Raw genomic sequence first — 24383 nt, 5'->3', positions numbered from 1 at the left:
ACTTTATGTTGACGATGTACTGATTTCTCTTTCAAACCCGACATCACTCTCTCCTCTCCTCTCTGAAATTGACCTCTATTCGCAATACTCGGGTTATAAGATTAACGCTACTAAAACAGAAGTTCTTGATTTTTATATTACCCCTGCGTCTAGGTTGAAACTTGAATCAACATTTCCATTCTCCTGGCATAACCGAAAACTCAAATATCTAGGTATTTATCTAACCCACAGACATCATCAACTCTTTCAGGTGAATTTCCCACATCTTTTGGACCGAATTCGTTCTGACCTCTAAACTTGGTCCTCCTATTTCATTTCATGGATTGGACGTGCCAATTCTGTAAAGATGAACGTTCTTCCCAGACTCACTTATCTTTTTCAAATGCTCCCGATCTATTTTCCCCCCTACGTTTTTAAATTCTTGCAGTATCAAACTTCCCGTTTTATTTGGGCCAATAAACATCCTAGAATTAAACTTTCGCTGCTACAACGGCCTTCCTGGGGCGGAGGTTTAGGCATACCCAATTTTCAAATACTATTACCACGCAGCCCAAATGGCATCCTGTGTTCAGTGGTGTGGCCCGGATGCGGACAAGGTGTGGATAGCTATCGAAGCTGGTGAGCTGGGACTCTCCACGCTCTCTTCCCTCTTGTGGCTTCTGAGAACCGCCCGCCCTTGTGCCACCTCATCTCACCCAGTGGTGGCCCGTTCTTTATACATTTGGGATTTTGTTGTGAGGAAACGTCAATTGGCCCCTAACCCATCCCCCCTCATACCTCTGTTCCACAACCCTGCCTTCCCTCCTGGAATGGCTAAATCTGCTTTCTCACTCTGGAAACAGGGAAACGTTGCCTTTCTTAACGACATTGCCTCTACTACACCCTTTCTTTTGTTTACCCAGATTAAGACACAATACTCTCTCCCTCATAGTGAATTTTTCCGCTACCTACAACTTAGACACTTTCATTCTGGTGTTCATACCACTCTCTCTTCTAGGCCTCTCACCACTCTTGAAAATATATGTTGGCGACGCTCTTCTACGAAAGGTCTTATATCAGATCTCTATACTTTGCTATTGCAGGGCTCTGCTACTCCCAGAGATCACAGAGAATTGGCCTGGGAGAGAGACTTGGGTGTCACTTTGGATAAGGAGGAATGGGGTGAAATTTGGAGTAATGCGTCCTCTAGCTCTATCTGTGTCAGGATAAGGGAAAATGTATATAAACTGGTATATCGTTGGTACTACGTACCTTCGCGATTGAAGGCGATGTACCCTGATGTTACGAACGGCTGTTGGAGGGGCTGTGCTTCTGAGTGGACATATATGCATATTTGGTGGACCTGCCCGAAACTAGTACCTTTATGGAAGGAAGTTGTCCGACTTCTTTCATCCCTATTCTCCACCCCAATCCCCCTGGACCCTAAATACTTTTTACTGCCTCTGGACCTTCCGACTTTGACTACACATCAGAACAAGTTATTACGTCATGTGGCTACTGCCACGACATGTAAAATAGCAAAGGCCTGGAGGTTGCCCTCCCCACCGTCCCTACAATCCGTTGTCACTTACATTTGGTACGTTTATAAGATGGAATATTTGACAAGTCTTATTAAACAATCTGCCAGGGCGTTCGATAAAATCTGGGCACCCTGGCTCACTTCTCAAAATGCCCCCTCCCCATTCGGTAACTGATTAAGCTACGCACCCTTATTTTTATGTTGGCTGCCCGGATCCTGCCACTCGGACCTCCCCTCCTCTTCGTTGAAGAAATACAGGAATGATGCTAGAGATCGCAGGAATAGCTCTTAGCTATAATGTGGAATACTGAGAACCATGTGAACAGAGTTCCGCTGGAGAATAACTACTGTTAGCCAAAGCATATTTTCTGCCGACACAAGGTGCAATAGCAGGAGAGTCAGACTGCACCGCAGAGAGTTATCACAGGAGAGGCAGGCTGCACTGCAGAGGGTTATCACAGGAAAGGCAGGCTGCACCAGAGAGAGATATCTCAGGAGAGGCAGACTGCACCGCAGAGAGATAACACAGGCGAAGCAGGCTGCACTGCATAGAGTTATTACAGGAGGGGCAGGCTGCACCGCAGAGAGTAAACACAGAAGAAGCAGACTGCACCGCAGAGTATGGACACAGGGGAGTCAGGCTGTACTGCAGAGTATAACACAGGAGAGTCTCTAGTGAAGCTGTAGACTGGAAGACGATTGAAGCACTGACAATTTCCTGGGTGCTGGGACAGGATATTTATACCCACTGGTGAACAGGCATTGGCTAACAACTTGACACAGGCACCAGCAGCGCTGCGGATTGGTGAGAAGCTTGACATGTGACCCCATCCAACATGGCTGCCCCCATTGACGGAGTCTGAAGCGGAAAAGAACCATGTGCCAAACAATGGTGGCGGAGGACGCGGCAGTAGAAGACTCCATGCTACACGCACAGCGGCCACAGGGATGACAGCAGTGGCCGCGGTTCACAGAGGACGCCACATGCAGTCTCCATGCGGCAGGACCACGGGTGCGGGTGCTGAGAGCGCCACACCAGGCCAGGTGAAAACACTAAGAAGGCCGCTGAGCCGGCGCTGCAGGTAACATAACAATGAAATGTAACCAAAGCATAGTTATGACCCGAGCCCGGCACGCTGAGCCAATCTCAGGAGACACCTAACCGGCAGAAAATGGCGACCAGACACCCTGATCGTGACACCTGTATTTCTACAGTATATCTTTTTTTTCCTACTTATCTCCATTAGTGTTCATTTTTAAACTATAATATCCACCTGTGTCCACCATTATGCTGGCACACATTCAGTTTCTTGTCTAAATATTTTAACTTTACAGTCTACTATATGTGCATGACCATCTTTAGCTTTATTTGTATTATTTGTAGTAAAACGATATATATTATTTGCAAACATAACTTCAACCCTTGATTTCTTACGGGGCAATTGCAGGCTTCCATTGGGGTATATATGTACTGTATACACATTGTCATAAATAGGTGAGTACAAACATGTAGAGGAATAATTAACCCATCTTTTCTGGAATATATATTTGGATACAATGTTGTCCGTTTTCTCACTGTTCTCCTGAGCATCCTAGAGTCTGCATCACAACATCTACACAAGCTGCAGAAACACCATTGTACAAGCAACCAACGGAGGACGACGGTGTAAATGTGCCTGAGATGTACACAGGGTGAATACTGTTTATCTTCCATTTATATCCTCTCCCCAAATTCTAACAGTGTACACAGTAGCGGATCTTGCCACGGGCAAGCAGGACTTTTGCCCGGGGCGCCGCCTTCCGGAGGGCGCTGGCGCCTTCCGGAGGGCGCTGCACCATGGCAAGATCCGCCACTGCTGTACCCTCCGCTGCCCGCTGTGTCCCCTGGCTCTGCGGCTGTGGTCCCGGCTGTGGTCCCCTGTGAAGGGAACTAGACGCGTAGCGTCTAGTTTCCCTTCGCAGAGAGGACCTTTGCTGAGCGGTGCGCGATAGTTTGCCTTCGTGGAGAGGACCTTTTGCTGTGCGGTGCGCGATGACGTCATCACGCACCGCTCAGCATTTAAGCGGCGCTTCTACTGTACAGGGGGCGTAACTGGCCACGCCCCCTGTATTAAGCCACGCCCCCATTCCATGCCCGGGGCGCCGAGGGCCCTCGAACCGGCCCTGAGTGTACACAATATATTTATCTCTTCTCTACATATCAAGGAGGAGTAAATGTAACACCAAGAAAGCATCAGGACAAATAGTTTTTTTCATCACTACTACATCTACAGGAACTGAGGTTTAACAATTCCATTGTCCCAGGCAGCACATCTCTTGTCTTTTTGCATACCCTTGTACAGGGGCATATTAAGAGAGGATGGCGCCCGTGTGCAGTTTCTGTCCGGGTCCCTCTCCCTTCTAGCAGGCAGGGGCAATGGCAGTGACTCTGAGCAGTAGGTGGTGCACAGGTCTCCAGGAAAATGGTGCAGTGGCTATTTTTCCTACTGCATATGCGCAAAACACAAGGAAAATGGCTGCCGTGCCACTTTCCTGGAGACATACACACCACCTGCTGCTCAGAGTCACTGTCACTGCTGCCTGACTCCGGAAAGGAAAGTAATGAAAAAATGGGTACAGGCCAGGTATGCAGTGTAGGCCCCTCTGGACCCATGGGCACGTGTGTACCTCACACACTGCACCCATTATATATGCCGCTGCCCATGTACCATTGGTGCCAGTCGCACACAAACCAAGAGTTAAGTAAGGTCAAGTGGCATGGGGGTTTACAAAAATATCTAGTATTATAATGTGACAACAACAACAAAAAATACATAAAAATGACTTTAGGGTGCCCCATTTTACCGATTCCAAGTGCCTGGGATACTACTTTTTTCTACCCTCCCTTGGCTCTTGACACCCTTTATTAGCATAGTTTAGACATGTAATTTACATTAGACAGGCAATATAGGTAGATAAATGGAATTACAGTACCTGTAATAACCAAGTTACACTGGTAGATGATAGCCCCGGCCCCCACCCATGTTAGATATTTGGAAAAGGATTGGTAGAAAGTATACCATTAACAACACAAAACTTACCCGCACTGTTAGGTGCATGTTTACGATAGGGTACTGATCATAATCCAGAGCCTTGTTCACCAATATAACTGGATCAGTATTAGAGGAGAGACGAAAGTAAGCAGCAGCATTCTAAAAGATAAGTAATATAGTTATTATTATACTGGTATATAATTATACAGGTATTTTTATGAAGACATCCTGCTAACCTTTACATCATGCATTTATCACTGTCAATATAAAGTGTTGAATATTGCATGTAATTGGTTAATAATATACTAAAATAATTTAAACTCCCATATTGAGAAAAGCACATATTTAAAGTTAACTGTACAAAGCCCTTGAAACCTTTTTTTGACTAGAGAGAATCAGGGGCGTTCTAGTGCAATAAGGGTCAGTAACGGTGAGCACATGCAGAGTTGTGTTCTATTTTAGGAGGTATGTACTTTGAGCAGCAATAAGCTTGCTGCAAGTTTATGTCACTGAAGATGCTTTGAATTTTTTTTCATTAGGAGTGGGTGCAAATCAACCCGGCTTGTTGGAGTGACCTGTAAAGGGTTTGCCGCTCCCTCTTCAAAATAATTTTCCCCCTATTTTCCCCTTTTTCTTTTTACTAAGGGAGTGTGGTCCTAATTTGTATTCAGTGCTTCTGCCGGAGGTCTATATTTGCTGGCCCGCCAATCTCATGGTCTAAATTTGGAGGGTACCTGCAGCTCTGTTTGCTCTATCATCTACAATAACACACCGAGAGCTAGTCCGCACAAGGTCCCTCCTTGGAATAGAAAATTGCCACAAGGGCATAGATTGTTAACTTAGACAAGGAGGTTGGTGATAACACATAACCAAATACCTCAAGAATTAATTAAATATAAATTATTAACCATATTGCGAGAGGGTTGGTGTTGCTCCCCAGAGTCAGACACAATAGCATACACACAAATGGGGCACTCAAAATGAATTACTTCAAAGCCAAATTGGACCAGACAACTAAAATAGGGTATATTAAAATGTAACCTTTATTGATACTATTAAAATGGGCACAGGGGTTAGACTAGGACATACACAACATATACACACATAAGAAATATAAAGTACATAACCTGTGAACCTAAGTACAGTTCTAATGTGCAAGTTAAACACCCCAATAGGAATTATTCACCTCAAAAAAATCGTATATATTTCCAAAATCAAATTGATTTGAGGGGTATATCACAGACCAGTAATAATTATCCGGAAGTTGTCCGTATTAATCCATGCTCAATTAGTACCACGGGATTATATACTATGTTATAGAGCCATATTGCCCCTCGTATATACTAAATAAAACAGTGCTCCTGTCATCAGTTCCGTAAGAGTTTGAACACACCTCAATGGTGTTGAACTATTGAGCCAATATAGGTATATTGTCCTCCTATTTATACTCCAACTTTAATGAGACAGCAAAAGATGTAATCCTAAATACTTGCTAACAGTATAATGAATCATATCATAAGTGCCTGATTTTCACAGCACTGTAAACCTTTACCCTAATTGGGATTGGGGTATATTGGAGTCCTAATAATTCACAAACCTTCCTATAAATTGGACTCATACTATGACAAGCATCAAAGGATATTCAACCATAGTAAGTATTGAGATTGTAAAGGAATTTCTCGCTGTAGTCACAGTATTGCCCTTTATGCAGCTATAAATCATAGAATAGTCCCCAACGGAATTCAAGTTGGAGGAAAATCACAGTGTGCCCATCGATCCCATTGGTGAATCACTTCTGCTGTCACACCGTCTTGGCAGCCAGTCGCCAATACTGGTCCAGCGGCCGGTGGATGAGAGAGCAACAGCCGGGTAGGAAGAAAGGAAAGAAAGCCGTACTGCTTTCCTTGTTAGAGCGGTAGTGACACCCTGTTGTCTATTGACATTTCAAGGTGCCACTCCGCAATTCAAGGATGAGAGCTGGCAGAAAGAGGATTAGTTACCTACTCAGCATTAACCCAGGAGGGAACCGGAGCATTGGAGAGTCATTGGTCCGTGATGACCACGTAGTTCAGACACAATTAGAGCGCGGATAACATTCACCTTCTGGCTTGCTCACATCACTGCACTGGTTTGGCAGGATCGGTATGAAATACCGCCAATCAAAATCCCGACGGTCGAAATCCCGACAGCAATTGACCGACGGTCAAAATCCCGACAAGGTCAAAATCCCTACATGGACAAAATACTGACATTTAAAATACCGGTAAGGTCAAAATACCGACATGTAAAATGCCGACAGGCCAAAATGCCGACATGGTTTTTTCATGATTTTTTCATTGAAACCGACTTGTTCATACTTTACCATCCCAGTGGACCTGGAGGGGGAATATCGCGAGGCACCATGCCCAAACATGCGAGGGGACGCGGTACACTAATATGGTGTCCATGTCGACCTATGTCGACATACACACACAAAAACAATGAAAATGCATGTCGGTATTTTGACCTGTCGGCATTTTACATGTTGGTATTTTGACCTTGTTGGTATTTTAAATGTCTGTATTTTGTCCATGTCCATGTGATCCGGGAATCCTACCCGGGTAGCTTGCTGGGTTGAACACGTGTTCAACCCAGTAAGCTGTGTAGTGTGAACGGGAGCCGTGTCGAGGCGACACGGCTCCCATTCACAGGGTATGGGAGGGCGGCACTGGGAGATCATGTGATCTCCCAGCGCCGCCCCTGCCGCGTCACTAGCAGCATCACCAACCCGGCAATATGCCGGGTTGGTGAACGCTGATGGGAGAGGGGGCTGTAGCACGGGTCGCAGCCGTGTCAGGCGACACGGCTGCGACCCGTGCTACAGTGGAAAAGGGGTATGGTGCTGTCTGTGGTATGTGACAGTCACTAATGCTGTCTGTGGTATGTGACAGTCACTAATGCTGTCTGTGATATATTGCTGTCATATTCATTCCAGATCTTGTTATATTAATTTAAAGCCTTCAAATACTCTACGTTGGATTTGGAGGAACTGCACATGATTTTCTATCTTTGCCTTAAATGAGCAAACACTTTCTCTTACCAGGAGCTGACATTTTTTTTGTTTAATTGACAATTTCTTCATTATTTAAGCTAGAACTTTACCAAAATAGGGCTAAAGGATTGTTATAAAAGGATTTACCATGCTATAAAATATCATAAACAATGGTGTTAGACCCCTGTTTGAACTATTGTGGTGTCAGAAATGGATCTGATTTTTACTGACCTACTTTTTTTTCTTAATGACTGGTGCAAACAGAGCCACAATTAGGGGTGTGCGATCGGTGCCAACGCATACAGCACAGGGCTCTGTAGGCAACATTGTCACTGTCTCCACGGTTCCTGCATCTGGCTAGCAGATTGACTGCCACTTCTTCCAGGTAGCTCTCCTAACTCCCACCCGCTCCCACCTCATTCCCAAGAAAGAACTCAAGCAGTCAAAGCCATGGCAGCCTGTCCTTCCTAAGTCAGCACTCACACCTGGACATATCCCGTCCTGCTTCACAACAGCCAGCCGGAGACATGAGCCAGGGCACAGAGAGGTGGGTGTGTGGACCCCTACCCTTCCTCACTGACCGGAGTGGCCCGTGGAGAAGGAGACTGCACTACAAGCCACTACACAGGGGAAGAAATCTGTGCGTACACAACAAAGCATGAATCCAGATAGGGAAGATGCTCAACATTTTGTATCAAGGCTCAATAAAAATCTTTAAAAAGAGGGGTTTTTTGTTCAGCGCTCACCTTCCTCCCTGTACATGTATTTATATATCAATATAGAAAATTCATAATCATAAACATCATCATGGAGAAAATGAATAAGTAGGTACCTCAATCAATTATACTGAATTCAAAGAATATTTATTAAGAATATTTAAAAAGTCTTTATGCAATGTATTATTATAAAATTCATATATATACTATATTATGAATATTATATGTGTACATGTATTAAAAGGTATCTATGAATCTCTTATTCTATATATCTCATATATTTACACCCTCTACTGGACAAAATTGATACTGGATAAAATTAATACTGGACACTACCTAATACCGGTATACAAAGACAAACACTTATCACAATACAAACAAATATAGGTCTCCCACCTGTGGGTACACTTATCAGCGTTTTACCCCACTAGGTGTAGTATGCTCCGTCTACTTGCTATATTCAAGTGTGGTAAGCGGTTTCCATACAGGATCAGTTCCTGATCGCTTTAGTGAGAGGTCTCTGGTGCAATATAAAGTTCTTTACAGACAGTCTAAAAATCACCTGGGTGCCGGTGTAGATATTCCTTGCAGGGAATAGTGGGTCGAGTGGGAGAACAAGAGAATATGGAATGACTGCACTGTACTCGAGGAATTGAAACTTTGGGCAAGGTTTATAAATTACATTATCATCATATGGAAAGGGAAGAAGGAGGACTATTTAATTGTATTATTAAAATATTAGAATAATCAATGGAGTAGGGATTATTTATTAGATATTTAATAGCATGTTTGTCGTGTCCAGTATGATATGGAAAAGAGAACATCTCTAAATGATAAAATATGAATAAGCCCTAAGGCTTATTAACCAATAATGGGGCTGATTCAGGTTGGATCACAAATCGCGATCCAACCACAATTTTTACGATCACCCTGCGGGCGCATGTGCATTGCCCATCCTGCGCAAGTGCCTGCATTTCGTGCAGGGGGGCCGCAGAAAATGCGATCACCTCTGCCTGTCAATCAAGCAGAGGCGGTCACGGGGATGGGGCGGGGGAGGGGGCGGGCAGCGCTCCGTTGCCAGGGAGGAGACAGAGCGTTGTGGGGGCATTGCAGGGGCAGAGCAGCTTGAACAAGGGGGACGGAGGTGGCCAAATGGGGGCGTGATCACGGCAGCTGCGTGACGCCACACACAGCCGCTGCGATCGGGAAGATGGCGGCAGACCTCCTGTGGGCGCAGCCAAGCTGCGCCGGCAGGAGGCTTCCTTCGTTTCTGCTAACAAGCACAAATTGCAATACGATTGCAATTTCTGCTTGTTCAATGGGGGGAGGCTCCGGTCAGCATGCTATGCAGCCTTACCCTGTGATGGGCGGCACCCAGCATGCGCTCCAAAGGATTGCAAATTCATTAGCAGAATTTGCAGTCGTTACTGAATTAGGCCCAATATTGTTACAATATACGTTTAAACGAGCCTCTGGAGATACAATGACCATAGGGTTATAAACAGAACAAATCCTAACACCCAGGGAAAAAAATAATTTGAAAACTGGTAATAAACAGAGTAAAATGTTTTAAAAAAAGGAAAATATAGAAAAAAGATCAAAGCCTACTTATCATCTACTTCAAAATTGTCATAATTTCAACGCGTTTCCAGGACGTTCTGCCCACTTCCTCAAGCAAGTCTGACCACATAGAGATATATTGTATTTTGCATATCAACAGTTTATGTCTGATACACACTAAATGTCCCTCATTTTAATTCTCAGAGCACCCTGAAGAGAAACAGCCAGCTGAGGGATTGTTCCAGAAAGCCTGGATCGACACAAACCCGTTCTATATTTCCTCCAGGAGCATGAATGAAGATCCACCTATCCTAGGCTGCAAATTCTGATCTCACACATCCAGACATTGCAAATGCAAATATCACTGTACGATGAAGAATGTATATAATATGTATTTAATATTCTCTTACAGTATCATTACCGCTCAGTTCATAGTAGAGGATGTCCTTATCAGCATCAGTAGCTGTAATCACAGCAATAGAACTTCCCACTGGTAGATCCTTAGGAAAGAAGGGATATTTAATTTCAAAGTAATGCTGAGACAAACAAAACATAAAAACATCCATGTAACTATATATATATATATATATATATATATATATAATGTCGTTTTTGTATTTTTCATATGCTTTATATAGTCCCGGCCAGTCTGGGAGGTAGAGGATACCAGTAGCCACCAGCAGCTGGCAGGAGGGGTCTGGGCCCCGCCCCTCCATTGGCACACAGTATATATAAGCCGGTTATCTGCCTCCTCCTCACCCGCATCATCTGCAGCCCTGCACCAACTCCTCCTCCTCACAGTCACCGCACTGTTCACCTGATACAGGATCTCACCTCTTCCTGCTAGACTGATTCACCTTCTCTCCCTACCAGTAAGTGGCCACACGTGTCCCTGATGCTTCCGCTCTGAGCGCTGCGGGACCATCTGGTGGTTCTTGCATCCGTTTCCTGGTTACTGCTGCTACTTGTTGCTTAGTCCTGGGATGGCAAGTAATCTGGGGTTGCAGAAAAGTATATGGTACATACTTACCTACTCTCCCGGAAAGGCTGGGAGGCTCCCGAAAATCATGTGGCACTCCCATCCCCCTGGGGAAGTGAGCAAGTCTCCCGCATCCTGCTCGCCCTGCCGCACCCCTACTTACCACCACCTACTCACCACAGCATCCCGTCACACACAGGAGAAAGGGGGAATAGCGATAACACGATTTGCGCTAAATTGCGTCATCGTAGCCCCCCCCATTTTACAATGTCAGTAATGTGGGCATTATAAAGTGGGGCAGGGCTACAATGATGCAATCACGTCACCACGCCCCCTTTCTGTCTCCTCCACTCCCCCTCCTGTGTGATCTGGCTGCTTCTAACACAGAAAGCAGATCCACTATGTCCTGATACTTTGGAGACTCTCCTTGAACTCCATTACTTTCCTATTTAACCTCAACTCAACCTTTCTTATATAGGTGTGCTCACATTACTGTTCCGACAACCCAGTACACTCAGTCTACTACCATACCACACTCCATATGTCCGATCTTGATTGATCTTGTAAGCCAAACAGTGCAGGGCTGAGCTACTGTAGTACTTGGAAGGGAGACCCCAAAGAATACCGGGTGTTGTAGAAACTTGTGGAATAACATGGGTTTGTGATCTGAATATAACACTAACAGCAGATTCACCACTTTTCTTCTTTCACACTTTTTTACTGGTATGTCTCAGCTACTTTGAGTTATGAAAAGCTAAACAACCAAGTTATTTCTATTATACTATCTTGATTGGTGTAAATACTCTCCCCTGTGTCATTTGACTCATTTAGGGTCTCATTAATACAGATTCCTCTGAACTGGTCAGGGTGAAATTGATGTAGTACTATCCGTGTCTACATCCTTTCAATCCATCCGTGATATTGGTTGACCAGAAGACGTTTTACATTTTGAAATTTATTTTTGTTATTTTCTTTATAAGTATTTTAAACTTGTTGTCTAGTGGATACTAATTTATCTTAATGACTATAATAATAAAGGTTATGTTTTATTCTCCACAAATTATTCATGGTATTTACTGATCCAAATCAAGAGTGTGCCCTCACAAGAGCCTTATTTCTCTCTTCCTTTGTTCAATCATATCACTTTTATCAGGGACACATATTATTTGCATAGGTTCCATGGCTGATTAAAACTCGGTGACGTGCAGACTTGATGTCAGCCAGCCACATAACCTATGTAATTCGTATGATATGTGTCCCTTATTAGTGGGATATTACAGCAGCCCTTTACATTATCCTAATTCAGGCAGTATGGATGGTGTAATTATGGTTAGCATTACTACCTCACAGCACTGAGGTCATGGGTCCCATTCCCACCATGACCCTAATAGTGTGGAGTTTGTATATTCTCCCTGTGCTGCATGGGTTTCCTCCAAGTACTCCGGTTTCCTCCCACAATCCAAAAAATACATAATTGTAGGTTAATTGACTCCCAACAAAAATGAACCCTAGTATGAAAGTGTGTATATGTACATGGATAGACTAAATGGGCCAAGTGGTCCATATCTGCCATCAAAGTCTATGTTTCTATGTATTGGCTGCAGCCCATAGAAGCCAGATTGGGCTGACGAGCAGACAGGGAGTGGCTTCCTGCAGGAAGCCAGCTCTCTGCTAATCACAGCCCAGTCTGGCTGTCTCGGAGGGAGGAAACACCTCCCAATGGCACTGCCTGTCCTGCAGGTGATTACAGGTAGGACTTCCAATAGGAAGTCACTGCCACTCACAGTGAGTGAAACCACTAAGTCAGTGCAGACACACAGACTGCAACTGAGCTCACTGAAGTGCTGAATTTTACGGGGGGCTGCAACCCATAGGCAAAATCCGCCACTGCATAGTGTACTCTTGGTTGTAAAGCATGCACAATGTGATACAGATGTGTCTTCTCTTGTTGTTGCGTATAGCAGAGTCCCAGGACTGCCTCATCACGGCATAGCTTAACATTTCCGCTGCATACTGTGGCCACCGACTCCGCATAGAAGTCTATTGTACGGCGGGAGCATGCTTACACTCTCTCCTGCTGCCACCACCATTGCTCCCTGCAACAGTGACGGGTAGCGGGAGAGTAAACTCCCACTCACCCATTGAACCAACAATACTGGCTCCCCATGCACACGGGTATCAGGTGCATTGCTCCCTGCTACCACTTCCATTTGCCCCCACCTTATTGTACTGTAAGGCTAGCAAGAACTATGCCATGTTTGCAGCGTTGGCAACAATATATGAGGACACATCTGTATATGCTCCACAAACTAGAGTATGTTGAACTCTGCATTAGCCCCATAGTGGTTCACTGGTATGAATTCTGGGAGTAAAAACACAAAGTAGTATTATTTTTATTTTTTCATATTAATCCAATTTATGTTATATTTTTCCTTTAACCCAGTGGCATCTAGGTAGATGGTGTGAAACACAGTAGTTTAGATTATATATTATGGGGGGTACTCAATTCTTGTTGGAAATTGCCGTCTTGTCAGAAAGACGGCAGTTTCCATCAGTTTTAGGTTGGAAGGGGTTCCGACCTATTCAGTGACTCTTGTTTTTTTCCGACAAGTCGGGATTCCCAACTTGTCGGAAAACACGTGGATTGTCGGAATCCACATGTACTGTCGGAAGCGCGCCCAAACCGGACAGGTTTTAGCCCCGTTTCCGACAATGTCAATCTGAAAAGGTCAGATTGGCATTGTCGGGAATGGGCCAAACCTATCGAGTTTGGCCGATTATTGAATACTCACATGTTGGATCCTTTCTGTCGGAAAGGAACCAACATGAATTGAACATACCCATATATAGTGATATCAAAACTTTTGATATTTGTTACTACTTTTTATTTTTTATTTGTTTTGCTTAGCTCACATAAATTGTAAGAGTTGTGTTGCGATGTCTCACTGTTATGACTCCACTCATAAAAGTATTATTGACCTTTGTTCCAAGGTGTTGACGCATAGAAAGGACAATCCTAGTAACTCACCTCCGATATAGTGAACTCATAGCTTGTTTTCGGGAAGATTGGTTCATTGTCATTTGAATTAATAATAGTTACAAATACCGTTTGTGAAGGTACCTGAAACAAAATGTAAAATGTTACCTTATAAAATAGTTGTCAAACTTAGAACATAGGGGGTCATTCCGAGTTGATCGCTAGCTGCTTTCGGTCGCTGTGCATCGTTCAGGCAAAAAAATCATCACTTGTGCGCATGCGTATGCGGCGCAATGCGCACGCACGTCGTACTATTACAACGAACAATGTAGTTTCACACAAGGTCTAGCGAAGCTTTTCAGTCGCAGTGCCAGCCGCAGAGTGATTGACAGGAAGAGGGCGTTTCTGGGTGTCAACTGACCGTTTTCAGGGAGTGTTCGGAAAAACACAGGCGTGCCATGAAAAATGCAGGCGTGGCTGGGCGAACGTTGGGCGTGTTCGTGACGTCAAAACAGGAACTGAATAGTATGAAGTGATCGCAAGCGCTGAGTAGGTCTGAAGCTACTCTGAAACTGCACAAAATTATTTTGTAGCCACTCTGCGATCCTTTCGTTCGCACTTCTGCTAAGCTAAAATACACTCCCAGTGGGAGGCGGCATAGCGTTTGCACGGCTGCTAAAAACTGCTAGCAAACGATCAACTCGGAATGACCCCCCTAATGTACAGGGTGCTGAGAAGGTGCTATCTAGGTGGACCTTGATGTACTAGAAATCTCTTGCAGACACTTGCTGATCATGGCTTCTTTTGCATTTTTAATTATCCACTTAAATTATTAATTTAATACTAACTCATAAACCTCCAAAAATGAGCAAAGGTAGAGATAAAACCATCCACACATTTACCTGTATAGTTGGTTCATTCTGAAAACAGGGTAAAAAATTCCAGGGACAAATTTTCAAAACCAGGGACTGCAAAGTAGCAGCTGTGGGTGACTGTGGAAGATCCCTGAGCTTGTGCAAGCAGTGAGACTGAAGAAACTAAGATTACACCTTGATATTTAGCAGTAGTAATATTACTTTAATAAATCAATTATGTAATAAATAAAAGAAACAATTTTGATAAGTAAAAAAGAAAAAGTAGAGTTTCTCAAGTTTCCTGCAAGCTAAAATGGCAATGAAAAATAATTCCGTTGCTGATCCAAAATACTGTACATCCATCCTACACCTAAGGAATTGTGGGTGTGCAGTCAGCCATATTGTATGCCATTAGACATAAGGGGGTTATTCATCTTGGATCACTTATGTGAATGGTGGGAGTTGTCCCCATTATTCAGGAAGGGATTTAGTGCCAGCACAGGGCGGTAGCTTTGACATTTTGTGAGGAAGATAAAAGGAATATCCCTGACATCAGGAACAAAAAATGTCAATCACTGAAGTAATGCTAAGAGAGAATGAGTAAGGATGAGTTACCCCATAGAAAAAGATATGAGGGGGAAAGAGCCCATTAAGACCCAATACCAAAAGCAGCCAATATTATTGAAGAGGGGAAATGCCCACATACCACAATCCCCTGCAACCATATAAGGGGATGACTACAAGAGTGCAGCGTGGCTAAAGTGATGAAACCCTAGTTATAAGTGAGAGAGGGCAGAGGCAGCAGAGAAGCCACAAAGAGAGGAGGGAGCTCTGACGGCTGTGCAGAATTATTTGTGTTTGCCCAATTACAGTCACTCCCCTGTTTATGCCCTGTTTGAAAAATCATAGATATTAAGAAGAGAATATAAACTATCAGATTAGACAGACACAGGAAAACTTTTTATAGCCCCAAGGAGGTTATGGAAGGCCTCTTGGTTGCCATCAGGCCCTTTACATCAAAGGTAATTGAATTCAGAGAAAGAGGCCATTTGACTGACAGGACACAGGCCTTTCATCTGTGTTGGCATGTACAAGAAAGACAACCACTGGGGTGTAATTAGGCCACATGTGTATTGAGATACCACCAAAAGATAACTACACCAGAGTAAAGACATCATATTGGATATGGTTTATGACTTGAAATTATATGTTCATAATAGTGTAGCATGTGTAAAATAATAGGAAACTTAGCTGAGGGGGAATCAGAGTTGTGTACATATTTTATGTCCCTTAGAAATACAGTTTCCCAGATATGAAACATCTCAACAATCCCACATCACAAACACAGGACATTTATACTCATACAGTAGCTAAAATAGCAGAGAGTAATACGGGCACCCCATATTCTAGAGCATCATTTTGCATTGGAAATGATGCCAAATTATCTGCATTTGAGTTATAAATTATATGAGCAAGCCAGGGTGGATCCCAGGCTTAATTAAGTAACCAGACAATTTGCAGGAACTTGGGTGACATCCTCCAATGCATGCTCCACGGCATCTTTTGTTCTGGGTTCCGACTTCAGAGAGTCTATGCTTGGCATGGACATTTGCAACCTGCAGTCTCTCCCAGACAGATTAGCTGCATGTTAACTCTGTAAGATTTGCCATTTTTATTTTAATTGCTTGCCTGTATGTACTTTGTAACCATTATTGTTAACTTTCTTTTCTAAATAAGCATTGTACCCTTTTTGTAAATAAAGTGTTTCTTTGTTAGTTAACTCATACAGTATATGCTCTCAGAACCCAATCCTTTGAAGAGATTGTTACACCGCTAAGTGTATGCTATAGACTGTTATTAATTGCTGAAGCAGGTGGTAAACTACATACTGCGTGGATGTTTGGGTTGTTGTGCCTGTGCGATTGTTTATAAGGGTGTTGGGGGTGGCCTGTGACCCTCTTTTATAATGTTATCACAGGTAGTGGCAGTAAAGTATGTAGAATTACTGCTCTCTGACAAATAGAGCACAGGGCCCTTCCGAACAGATCAGGAATAAAGTGAGATTCCTGACACCCTGTCATTGTTGTCTAGTGAATAAACTTCTTGGTTCAAAGTTGCAACAATATTGAAAATAATTTTTTGTACTCACGGGTAAACCATTTCTTCGGCATAACAGTGCGACCGTTAAAAATGCATCTACCTATGTTGAAAGAAAATAATGATATCATATTAAATGTAGCAGTTAAATCACACTTTTTCCCCATGTCTTAGCATTTCCATTCTCTCCACTCCACAGAAACTGCCCCTGACAAGATCACCAATGGTCATCTCACTACCATAGTCAATGGTCACCTCTCACTTCTCATCAGGGTTGCAAAAAAAAAAAAACACAAAAAAAACAGTTTTGCATTTTTTTAAAAAAAACATCCTTTTTTTGGTGTAAACTGTTTTTGTTTTAAAACCAGGTTTTTTTTGCATCAATGTTTTATTGGGGGAAAAAAAGAATCATGTATTTTAGAAACCTTGACCAATGTGTTTTAATGGTTTCTAACATTAATAATGTTAATTTTTTACAGCTTATTATTCATATTACATCTGAATATAAGTAGATAGATTAAACATACTAATACATACAAAGTACAGTAGATTAAATTGAAAATAATGTCCTCTCTCACCATCCCTAGTCAGAACCAGTTTCACTTACTGGCTCCCTATATCCCTTTGAGTACAATTTAAACTCCTCATCCTCTCACATGACGCTATTAATCACTTCTTCCCCCCCCCCCCCCACTACATTTCCAACTTCCTTTCCGTCCATTGCCCCCTCTGTGCTTCCCCTGATCTGCACATTAAAAGTGGTTTATCTGCGGTGTACTGGTCCTCAAAAATAAACACATTATTTTTAACACCTAGAGGGGACTGTACTAGGCTGTGGGAATCAAAAAGTGAGAGATTTGGGAGATTTCTCCTGTTTTTATAAAGTGGCTATCATTTACATGGCAAAATCAACCTGGTCTTGTCATGTAAATGATTGCCACTTTTAAAAAACAGGAGAAGTCTCCCAAAATCTCTTACTTTCTCATTCTCACAGCCTATTACATCCCCCCCCCCCCCCCCCCCGCCCCACCCCTACCCCCCTGGACTGCTCCTCTTGCAATGTATAGCAGTAACTGGAAGCCATAAATAGCAACACAAGAATATGATATTGTTAGCTGATTTTTAATGTTGATATAATCTTTAATGTTTTATTTGTCTATTGGTGTGTAATGAACAAATATATGTGATCTAATTAGGCACTTATGAGTAATTGCATTTACTGTATGTGGCTACAAGCAGTGTCGGACTGGGGCATGCAGGGCCCACCGTGGGAATGCAGTGGTAGGGGCCCATGTTAGGGGTGTGGCCTGTCTGCAGAGGGGTGTGGCTTGCCACCTCATTGGTTTGACTAACCATTAGAAAGTGCAACGTTTGGGCCCCTTCATAAATATACACATTAAATTCAGCTGCTGCATGCATGATAATGTGCCAGATTAATAACAGATTAATAACAGTAATGCACTGTAGAAAATACACCATAGTCCAGTATAAGGTAACATATGTATAATGTATAATTCAAGTATTCAAGTGCACAGTCAGGAACCTGATCCTTAGAGCAGGAGGTGGGCCCCCAGGCAGTGGGGCCCACCGGTGGTTTCACCTGTACCCCTGTTGGCCAGTCCAAGCCTGGCTACAAGTAGTTGGTTGTGAGCTACACTCCTTTTACATTGAGTGTGTGTATTTGAGGACTGTGCTGCCACAGTGAGGATTTCTTGTTCTCACAGTTGTCTCTTCACTAGTGTCTATGGGCAGGGGCATGTCCATACCAGGAGCCCGGAGGATAAATAGTTGTTGGTGCCCCCCCCCCTTCCTGCTTGCATTCACTACCAACACCCAAATCCCAGCAGCACTCAGACACACACTCCCCTAACCCACATTCACTAGTAACACCCCAGCAGCACCAAGACATGCATCCCTTCCCCACTGCGCCTTTACTGCCAGCACCCAAGCAGTACCCAGCAAAGCTGGATTAAAATTTTGTGGGCCCAGGGTACTTAAGACTGGTGGGTCCTAAAGAGCAAAATTTGGGATGCTGGAATCATGTTCTTGTGCAGCAACATCACACCCCCATTTCGTGGGGGTGTGGATCATTAGGTCGGCCTTGAAAAGGTCAACAGTGTCTCGGTCGACTCTAAAAGGTTAGCATGCACATGGTCAACATGGCAAAAGGTTGACATGGAAAAGGAAGACACATAAAAGGTCAACATGAGTTTTTTAAAATGTATTTTATTGTTTACTCTATAAAATGACCAGGAACCCCAAATAGTGCACCGCAACCCCTCGCATTATTCGGGTAGGTTGCTATTAACCATGGTAGTCACCATGGATGGTAAAGTAAACTAGTAAAAATCTCATGTTGCCCATACGTTGTGTCGACCATTGCTATGTCGACATTTTGACCATGTCGACCCTTTTGACCACACTGACCTAATGTATGTCAACCATTAGTGGTCGATCCATTGATTGTCGACCTTATTACTGTTGACCTATCATCCGGATATCATTTCATGTCACGCAGGCTGCGTGTACTGTACATCCCTTCCCCAGCGGCTGGGCTGCCCTCTGCATTGTGCGCACAGCAGGTGAGAGCATTTTCTCCTCCCTGTGGGACACTGCAGCCCAAAGCGGGGATAGCACCTGAAAAGCAGGACTGTCCCACCAAAATCTGAATAGTTAGGGGGTATGAATACATACATAGCCATGCACTTTTACACATAGATATTTACAGTCATGCACATATCTACAGTACATACATAGTGACATGCATGCTTACATACAGTATAACACATAAACACATACATACATACATACATACATAGTCACACACATACTGTACATATAGCCATACACAAACACATACTCAATACACTGTAAAATGGGTACTTTAAATAAGGACTCCCAGGCAGGTTACAACCACAGTGTCTTTACTGGCATCAGACACTGTAGAATAGCATACACAGGCTTGGGACTGGCTACACAGGTACATACAGAAAACAAACAAATGAACCTAAAAGGGCCTAACACTTCCCATGCTCAATAGTCATTCTGCTGCAGTGGCTTGCAGCCACACATGTCATGCTCTTCTGGCACGGCCAATGTCCACAGTCCCTGGGGCTACAAACTGTTCCAGGCTCACTGGCCTCTAACAGGCATCAGCGCAATTCATTGTGGGTGTTTGGGAGTTTTAAACTATTCCATTGCACCTGACTTCCTGCTGTCTCTTGGTGAGCTGGAGAAACCGGACCTATGTTTCTCCAGTTACAGCTGTGCATTTCAGAAAGCCTGGAATTATAAATCTCCACTGCAGGTGCAGAATGTGCAGGTCTTGTTTTCCTCTCTCTGAAAGGGAGCTGATCCCTCCAGAATGAGGGCAATTGGGGTGAGACGCCAGCCCTCTCACCACAACACCCACTAAATATATACCCCTGATGAGGTCTCGCTAAGAGATGGAAACGAGTTGGTTTAAAAGCTGACATACACACCATTGTGATCCCATATCCCCCACAATCAGTGGTTTGGGAATTTGTGACAACTTTACTCTCGTGTGAACTGTAACAAAATTTTAGAACACTATGGCGCATATGTAATAGGGTCTGAGTTTGCCGGAGGTGCGGGATGTTGCCTGATCTCAAATGTTTTTTTTTTTAAAGCAGCAATCATTTACAAGGCATTGTTTTGCCTTCTAAATGATTGTCTCTTTAAAAAAGCATCCAAGATCAGCTGACATCCCGCACCTCCGGCAAACTCAGACCCTATTACATATGCCTCTGTGTAAGCAGCTTTTTATGTCTATCCTGTGATGATACTGACTTTAATAAAAACTTTTTTTTACCATTCTACTAACATTGGCCTTGGTTTACTTGGGTGATCCTTATGAGGGTTTGAGCTGGGGGTACTATTGTGTGGCCATGCCCCTTCCCAGCAAGAACATGCTCGTTTTGGGCTGCGCACCGAATGTGTGCACTGTTCCTATTTAAAATATAGGAGGCAGGAGCACCAAAATGAGAACTGCTATGGCTGAGGGGTGATGGTGCTGGGAAAGGGGTGCAGAGTCAGAGGATGAACTAGCAGCGGTGCTAGGGGGCACCAGTCAAAATTTTGCCTAGGGCATCATATTGGTTAGGGTCGGCTCTGCCAGAGACGGCCCTAGGCATAGGCAAATAAGGCAAATGCCTAGGGGCACAAGCAGATTATGCTGATTAAAATGATATGCTGTGGCATGCCTATATTCTGTGTGTGACTGCGGCTGTAAATTACCGTGTATTCCTGGAAATCACTGTAACGTAGCATTTCATATGCGGACACAGCCACAGCCTCACACAGGCATGCTGCATATCATTTTAATCAGCAGAAGCTGCTTGTGCAGCCTAGTCACATAGTAATGTAAATAAGAAGCATTTTTGTCAAAAAGGCACCCGGCTTTCAGGGCAGTAACTAGGTGTGTGCGGAGGGGGCAACGCACATAGCGCTGCAGGGTAGGGGGTGCTGTTGGCGGCACTTGTCAATTATCTGTTTTAATTACTTTCACTTGCAGCTTTTTGAAGCCCAGCATCTCCTGACCGTCGCTGTCTCCTTCCCTGACCCCTTCTGTCACTAATACCTATACAACATTCATGAACTCAACTTGAGATTTCTTTGTCATTCAGTCACACTGTGCTTTATTACATTTTAAGATTCTGACATACCCGGGATTCGAATCCATTGCCTGTGGCATTGCAATCAGACAATCTATTCATTGTGCTATCTGCCCTTGCATCGAAAGCTAGAGAATTCTTACTATTTGAAGCTTACCTTGTACTTTGTGAAAAAAAGATCAGCATTGGGGCTGAGCTGATCTATGTGGTGTGTGGCTGCAAGTGGTTGGATGTGTAATTGCACATTACATAGATCTGCTCAATGGCAATGCTGATTTTAATTTTTTTTTTACAAAGTACCAGTAGCTTCATATAGTTCTCATAGTTTTTATGCAGGATTAAATAACTCAATGAGTAGGGTGTTTGATTAGAATTCAACAGAGTATAGGTTTGAATCCTGCGCATGGCAGTATATTGAAATGTGTTATTTAATAAAGGGTATATAACTGAATAACAAGCTCCCAAGTTAAGTGCATAAATTTGGTATAAAGAGGATTTGTGACCAAATCCATTTTCTTGCAGAGGTCTATAAATGTGTGTACTATATATATATATATACATACACGCACAGTGCCTTGCTAAAGTATTCACCCCCCTTTTGCATTTTTCATGTTTTGTTGCCTCACAACCTGGAATTAAGATGGATTGTTTGAAAGTTTGCATCATTTCATTCCCAGAACTTGCCTACAACTTTGAAGATGGTTTTTTTTTTCTTTTAATTGTGAAGCAAACAACAAATAGGACAAAATAACAGAAAACTTCGGCATGCATAACTATTCAACACCCTAAAGTCAGTACTTTGTAGATCCACCTTTTACAGCAATTACAGCTGTAAGTCGCTTTGGATAAGTCTCTATGAGCTTGCCACATCTTGCCACTGGGATTTTTGCCCATTCCTCAAGGCAAAACTGCTCCAGCTCCTTCATGTTGGATGGTTTCCACTTGTGAACAGCAATCTTCAAGTCTGACCGCAGATTCTCAATTGAATTGGGATCTGGGCTTTGACTAGGTCATTCCAACACATTTAAATGTTTCCCCTTAAACCATTCGAGTTTTGCTTTTGCGGTATACTTCGGGTCACTGTCGTGCAGGAAGGTGAACCTCCGTCCCAGTCTCAAATCACAGGCAGACTGAAACAGGTTTTGCTCAAGAATATCCCTGTATTTAGCACCATCCATCTTTCCTCGACTCGAAAGAGTTTCCCAGTCCCTGCTGCTGAAAAACATCCCCACAGCATGATGCTGCCACCACCATGTTTCACTGTGGGGATGGTGTTCTTGGGGTGATGGGATGTGTTGGGTTTGCGCCAGACATAGCATTTTCCTTGGTGGCCGAAAAGTTAAATTTTAGTCTCATCTGACCAGAGCACCTTCCTCCATACATTTGGGGAGTCGTCCACATGCCTCAAAATGTGCCTTCTTATTTTTAACACTAAGTAATGGCTTTTTTCTGGCCACTCTTCCATAAACCCCAGCTCTATGGAGTGTATGGCTTATTGTGGTCACATGTGCAGATACACCAGTCTCTGCTGTGGAACTCTGCAGCTCCTTCAGGGTTACCTTTGGTCTCCGTGCAGCCTCTCTGATTAATGGCCCTCTGTTGGCAGGTTTGTTGTGGTACCATGTTCTTTCCATTTGAAGATGATGGATTTGATGGTGCTCCGGGGGATCATCAAAGATTTGGATATTTTTTTATAAGTCAATCCTGACTTGTACTTCTTTGTCCCTGACTTGTTTGGAGGGGTATGGGTCGTTGGGTCGACACACAGTATGTCGACATGCATTGGGTCAACCACTAAAGGTCGACATGCACAAGGTTGACAGGGTGTCTAGGTTGCAGGGTCGTTATTTCGACATGTGCAAGGTCGACAGGTCGACATGGGTTTTTTGACTGTTTTTGGTGTCATTTTTTTCGTACAGTGACGGGGAACCCCAATTAGTGCACCGCGTCCCCTCGCATGGCTCGCTTCGCTCGCCATGCTTCAGGCAAGGTGCCTCGCTCCACTACCACTGCGCTTGGCACAGATTACTGTTCCCATTAGTAGTCCACGTGGGTCGTAAAGTATGAAAAAAGTCAAACAAATTAAAAAATCATGGAAAACTCATGTCGACCTTTTGACCTGTTGACCTTGCACATATCGACCTAATGAACCTGTCGACCTAGACACCCTGTCAACCTAGTGCATGTCGACCTTTAGTGGTCGACCCAATGTATGTTGACCTACTGCATGTCGACCTAACGACCGCAAGCCGTTTGGAGAGCTCCTTGGTCTGCATGGTGTGATGCCTCTTGCTTAGCGGTGTTGCAGCCTCTGGGGCCCTTCAGAAAAGGTGTGTTTATATACTGACAGATCATGTGACACTTAGATTGCACACAGGCGGACTTCATTTCACTAATTATGTGACTTCTGAAGGTAATTGGTTGCACCAGAACTTTTGAGGGGTTTCATAGCAAAGGGGGTAAATACAGATGCACATGCCAATTTTCAAATTTTTCTTTCTAAAAATTATTTTTAATATAAATTTTCACTTCACCAACCTTTGTGCAGATCCATCACATAAAATTCAGATTAAAAAAATAAATAAATTACAGGTTGTAATGTAATAAAATAGGTAAAAAGTAGTGATGAGCGGGTTCGGTTTCTCGGAATCCGAACCCCCCGAACTTCACCCATTTTACACGGTTCCGAGGCAGCCTCGGATCTTCCTGCCTTGCTCGGTTAACCCGAGCGCGCCCGAACGTCATCATCCCACTGTCGGATTCTCACGAGATTTGGATTCTATATAAGGTGCCGCGCGTCGCCGCCATTTTCACTCGTACATTGGAGATGATAGGGAGAGGACGTGCAGCGTTCTCTCAGTTTCTGTGTTCAGTGTGCTGCAAATATCTGTGCTAAGTGTGCTGCAAATATCTGTGCTCAGTGTGCTTGCAAATATCTGTGCTCAGTGTGCTGAAAATATCTACATTCTCTGCCTGAAAAACGC

General features: G+C 43.6%; 1 protein-coding gene across 1 annotated transcript in view; it reads right to left on the bottom strand.

Moving 5' to 3' along the window:
* Positions 1-24383, bottom strand: part of CDHR5 (cadherin related family member 5) — a 209022-nt gene that overhangs the window by 164576 nt on the left and 20063 nt on the right. The window contains exons 3-5 of the mRNA XM_063944193.1: positions 13866-13958; positions 10269-10394; positions 4600-4710 (exon numbers count right to left, since the gene is read on the bottom strand). Coding sequence (XP_063800263.1) covers positions 4600-4710; positions 10269-10394; positions 13866-13958 — 330 coding nt within the window. The remainder of the gene's footprint in view (positions 1-4599; positions 4711-10268; positions 10395-13865; positions 13959-24383) is intronic.

This window comes from Pseudophryne corroboree, chromosome 11, assembly GCF_028390025.1.
Source record: "Pseudophryne corroboree isolate aPseCor3 chromosome 11, aPseCor3.hap2, whole genome shotgun sequence".
Lineage (NCBI taxonomy): Eukaryota > Metazoa > Chordata > Amphibia > Anura > Myobatrachidae > Pseudophryne > Pseudophryne corroboree.
Note: the sequence above shows the minus strand (reverse complement) of the source record. Positions and strands in the feature narration are given on the sequence as shown.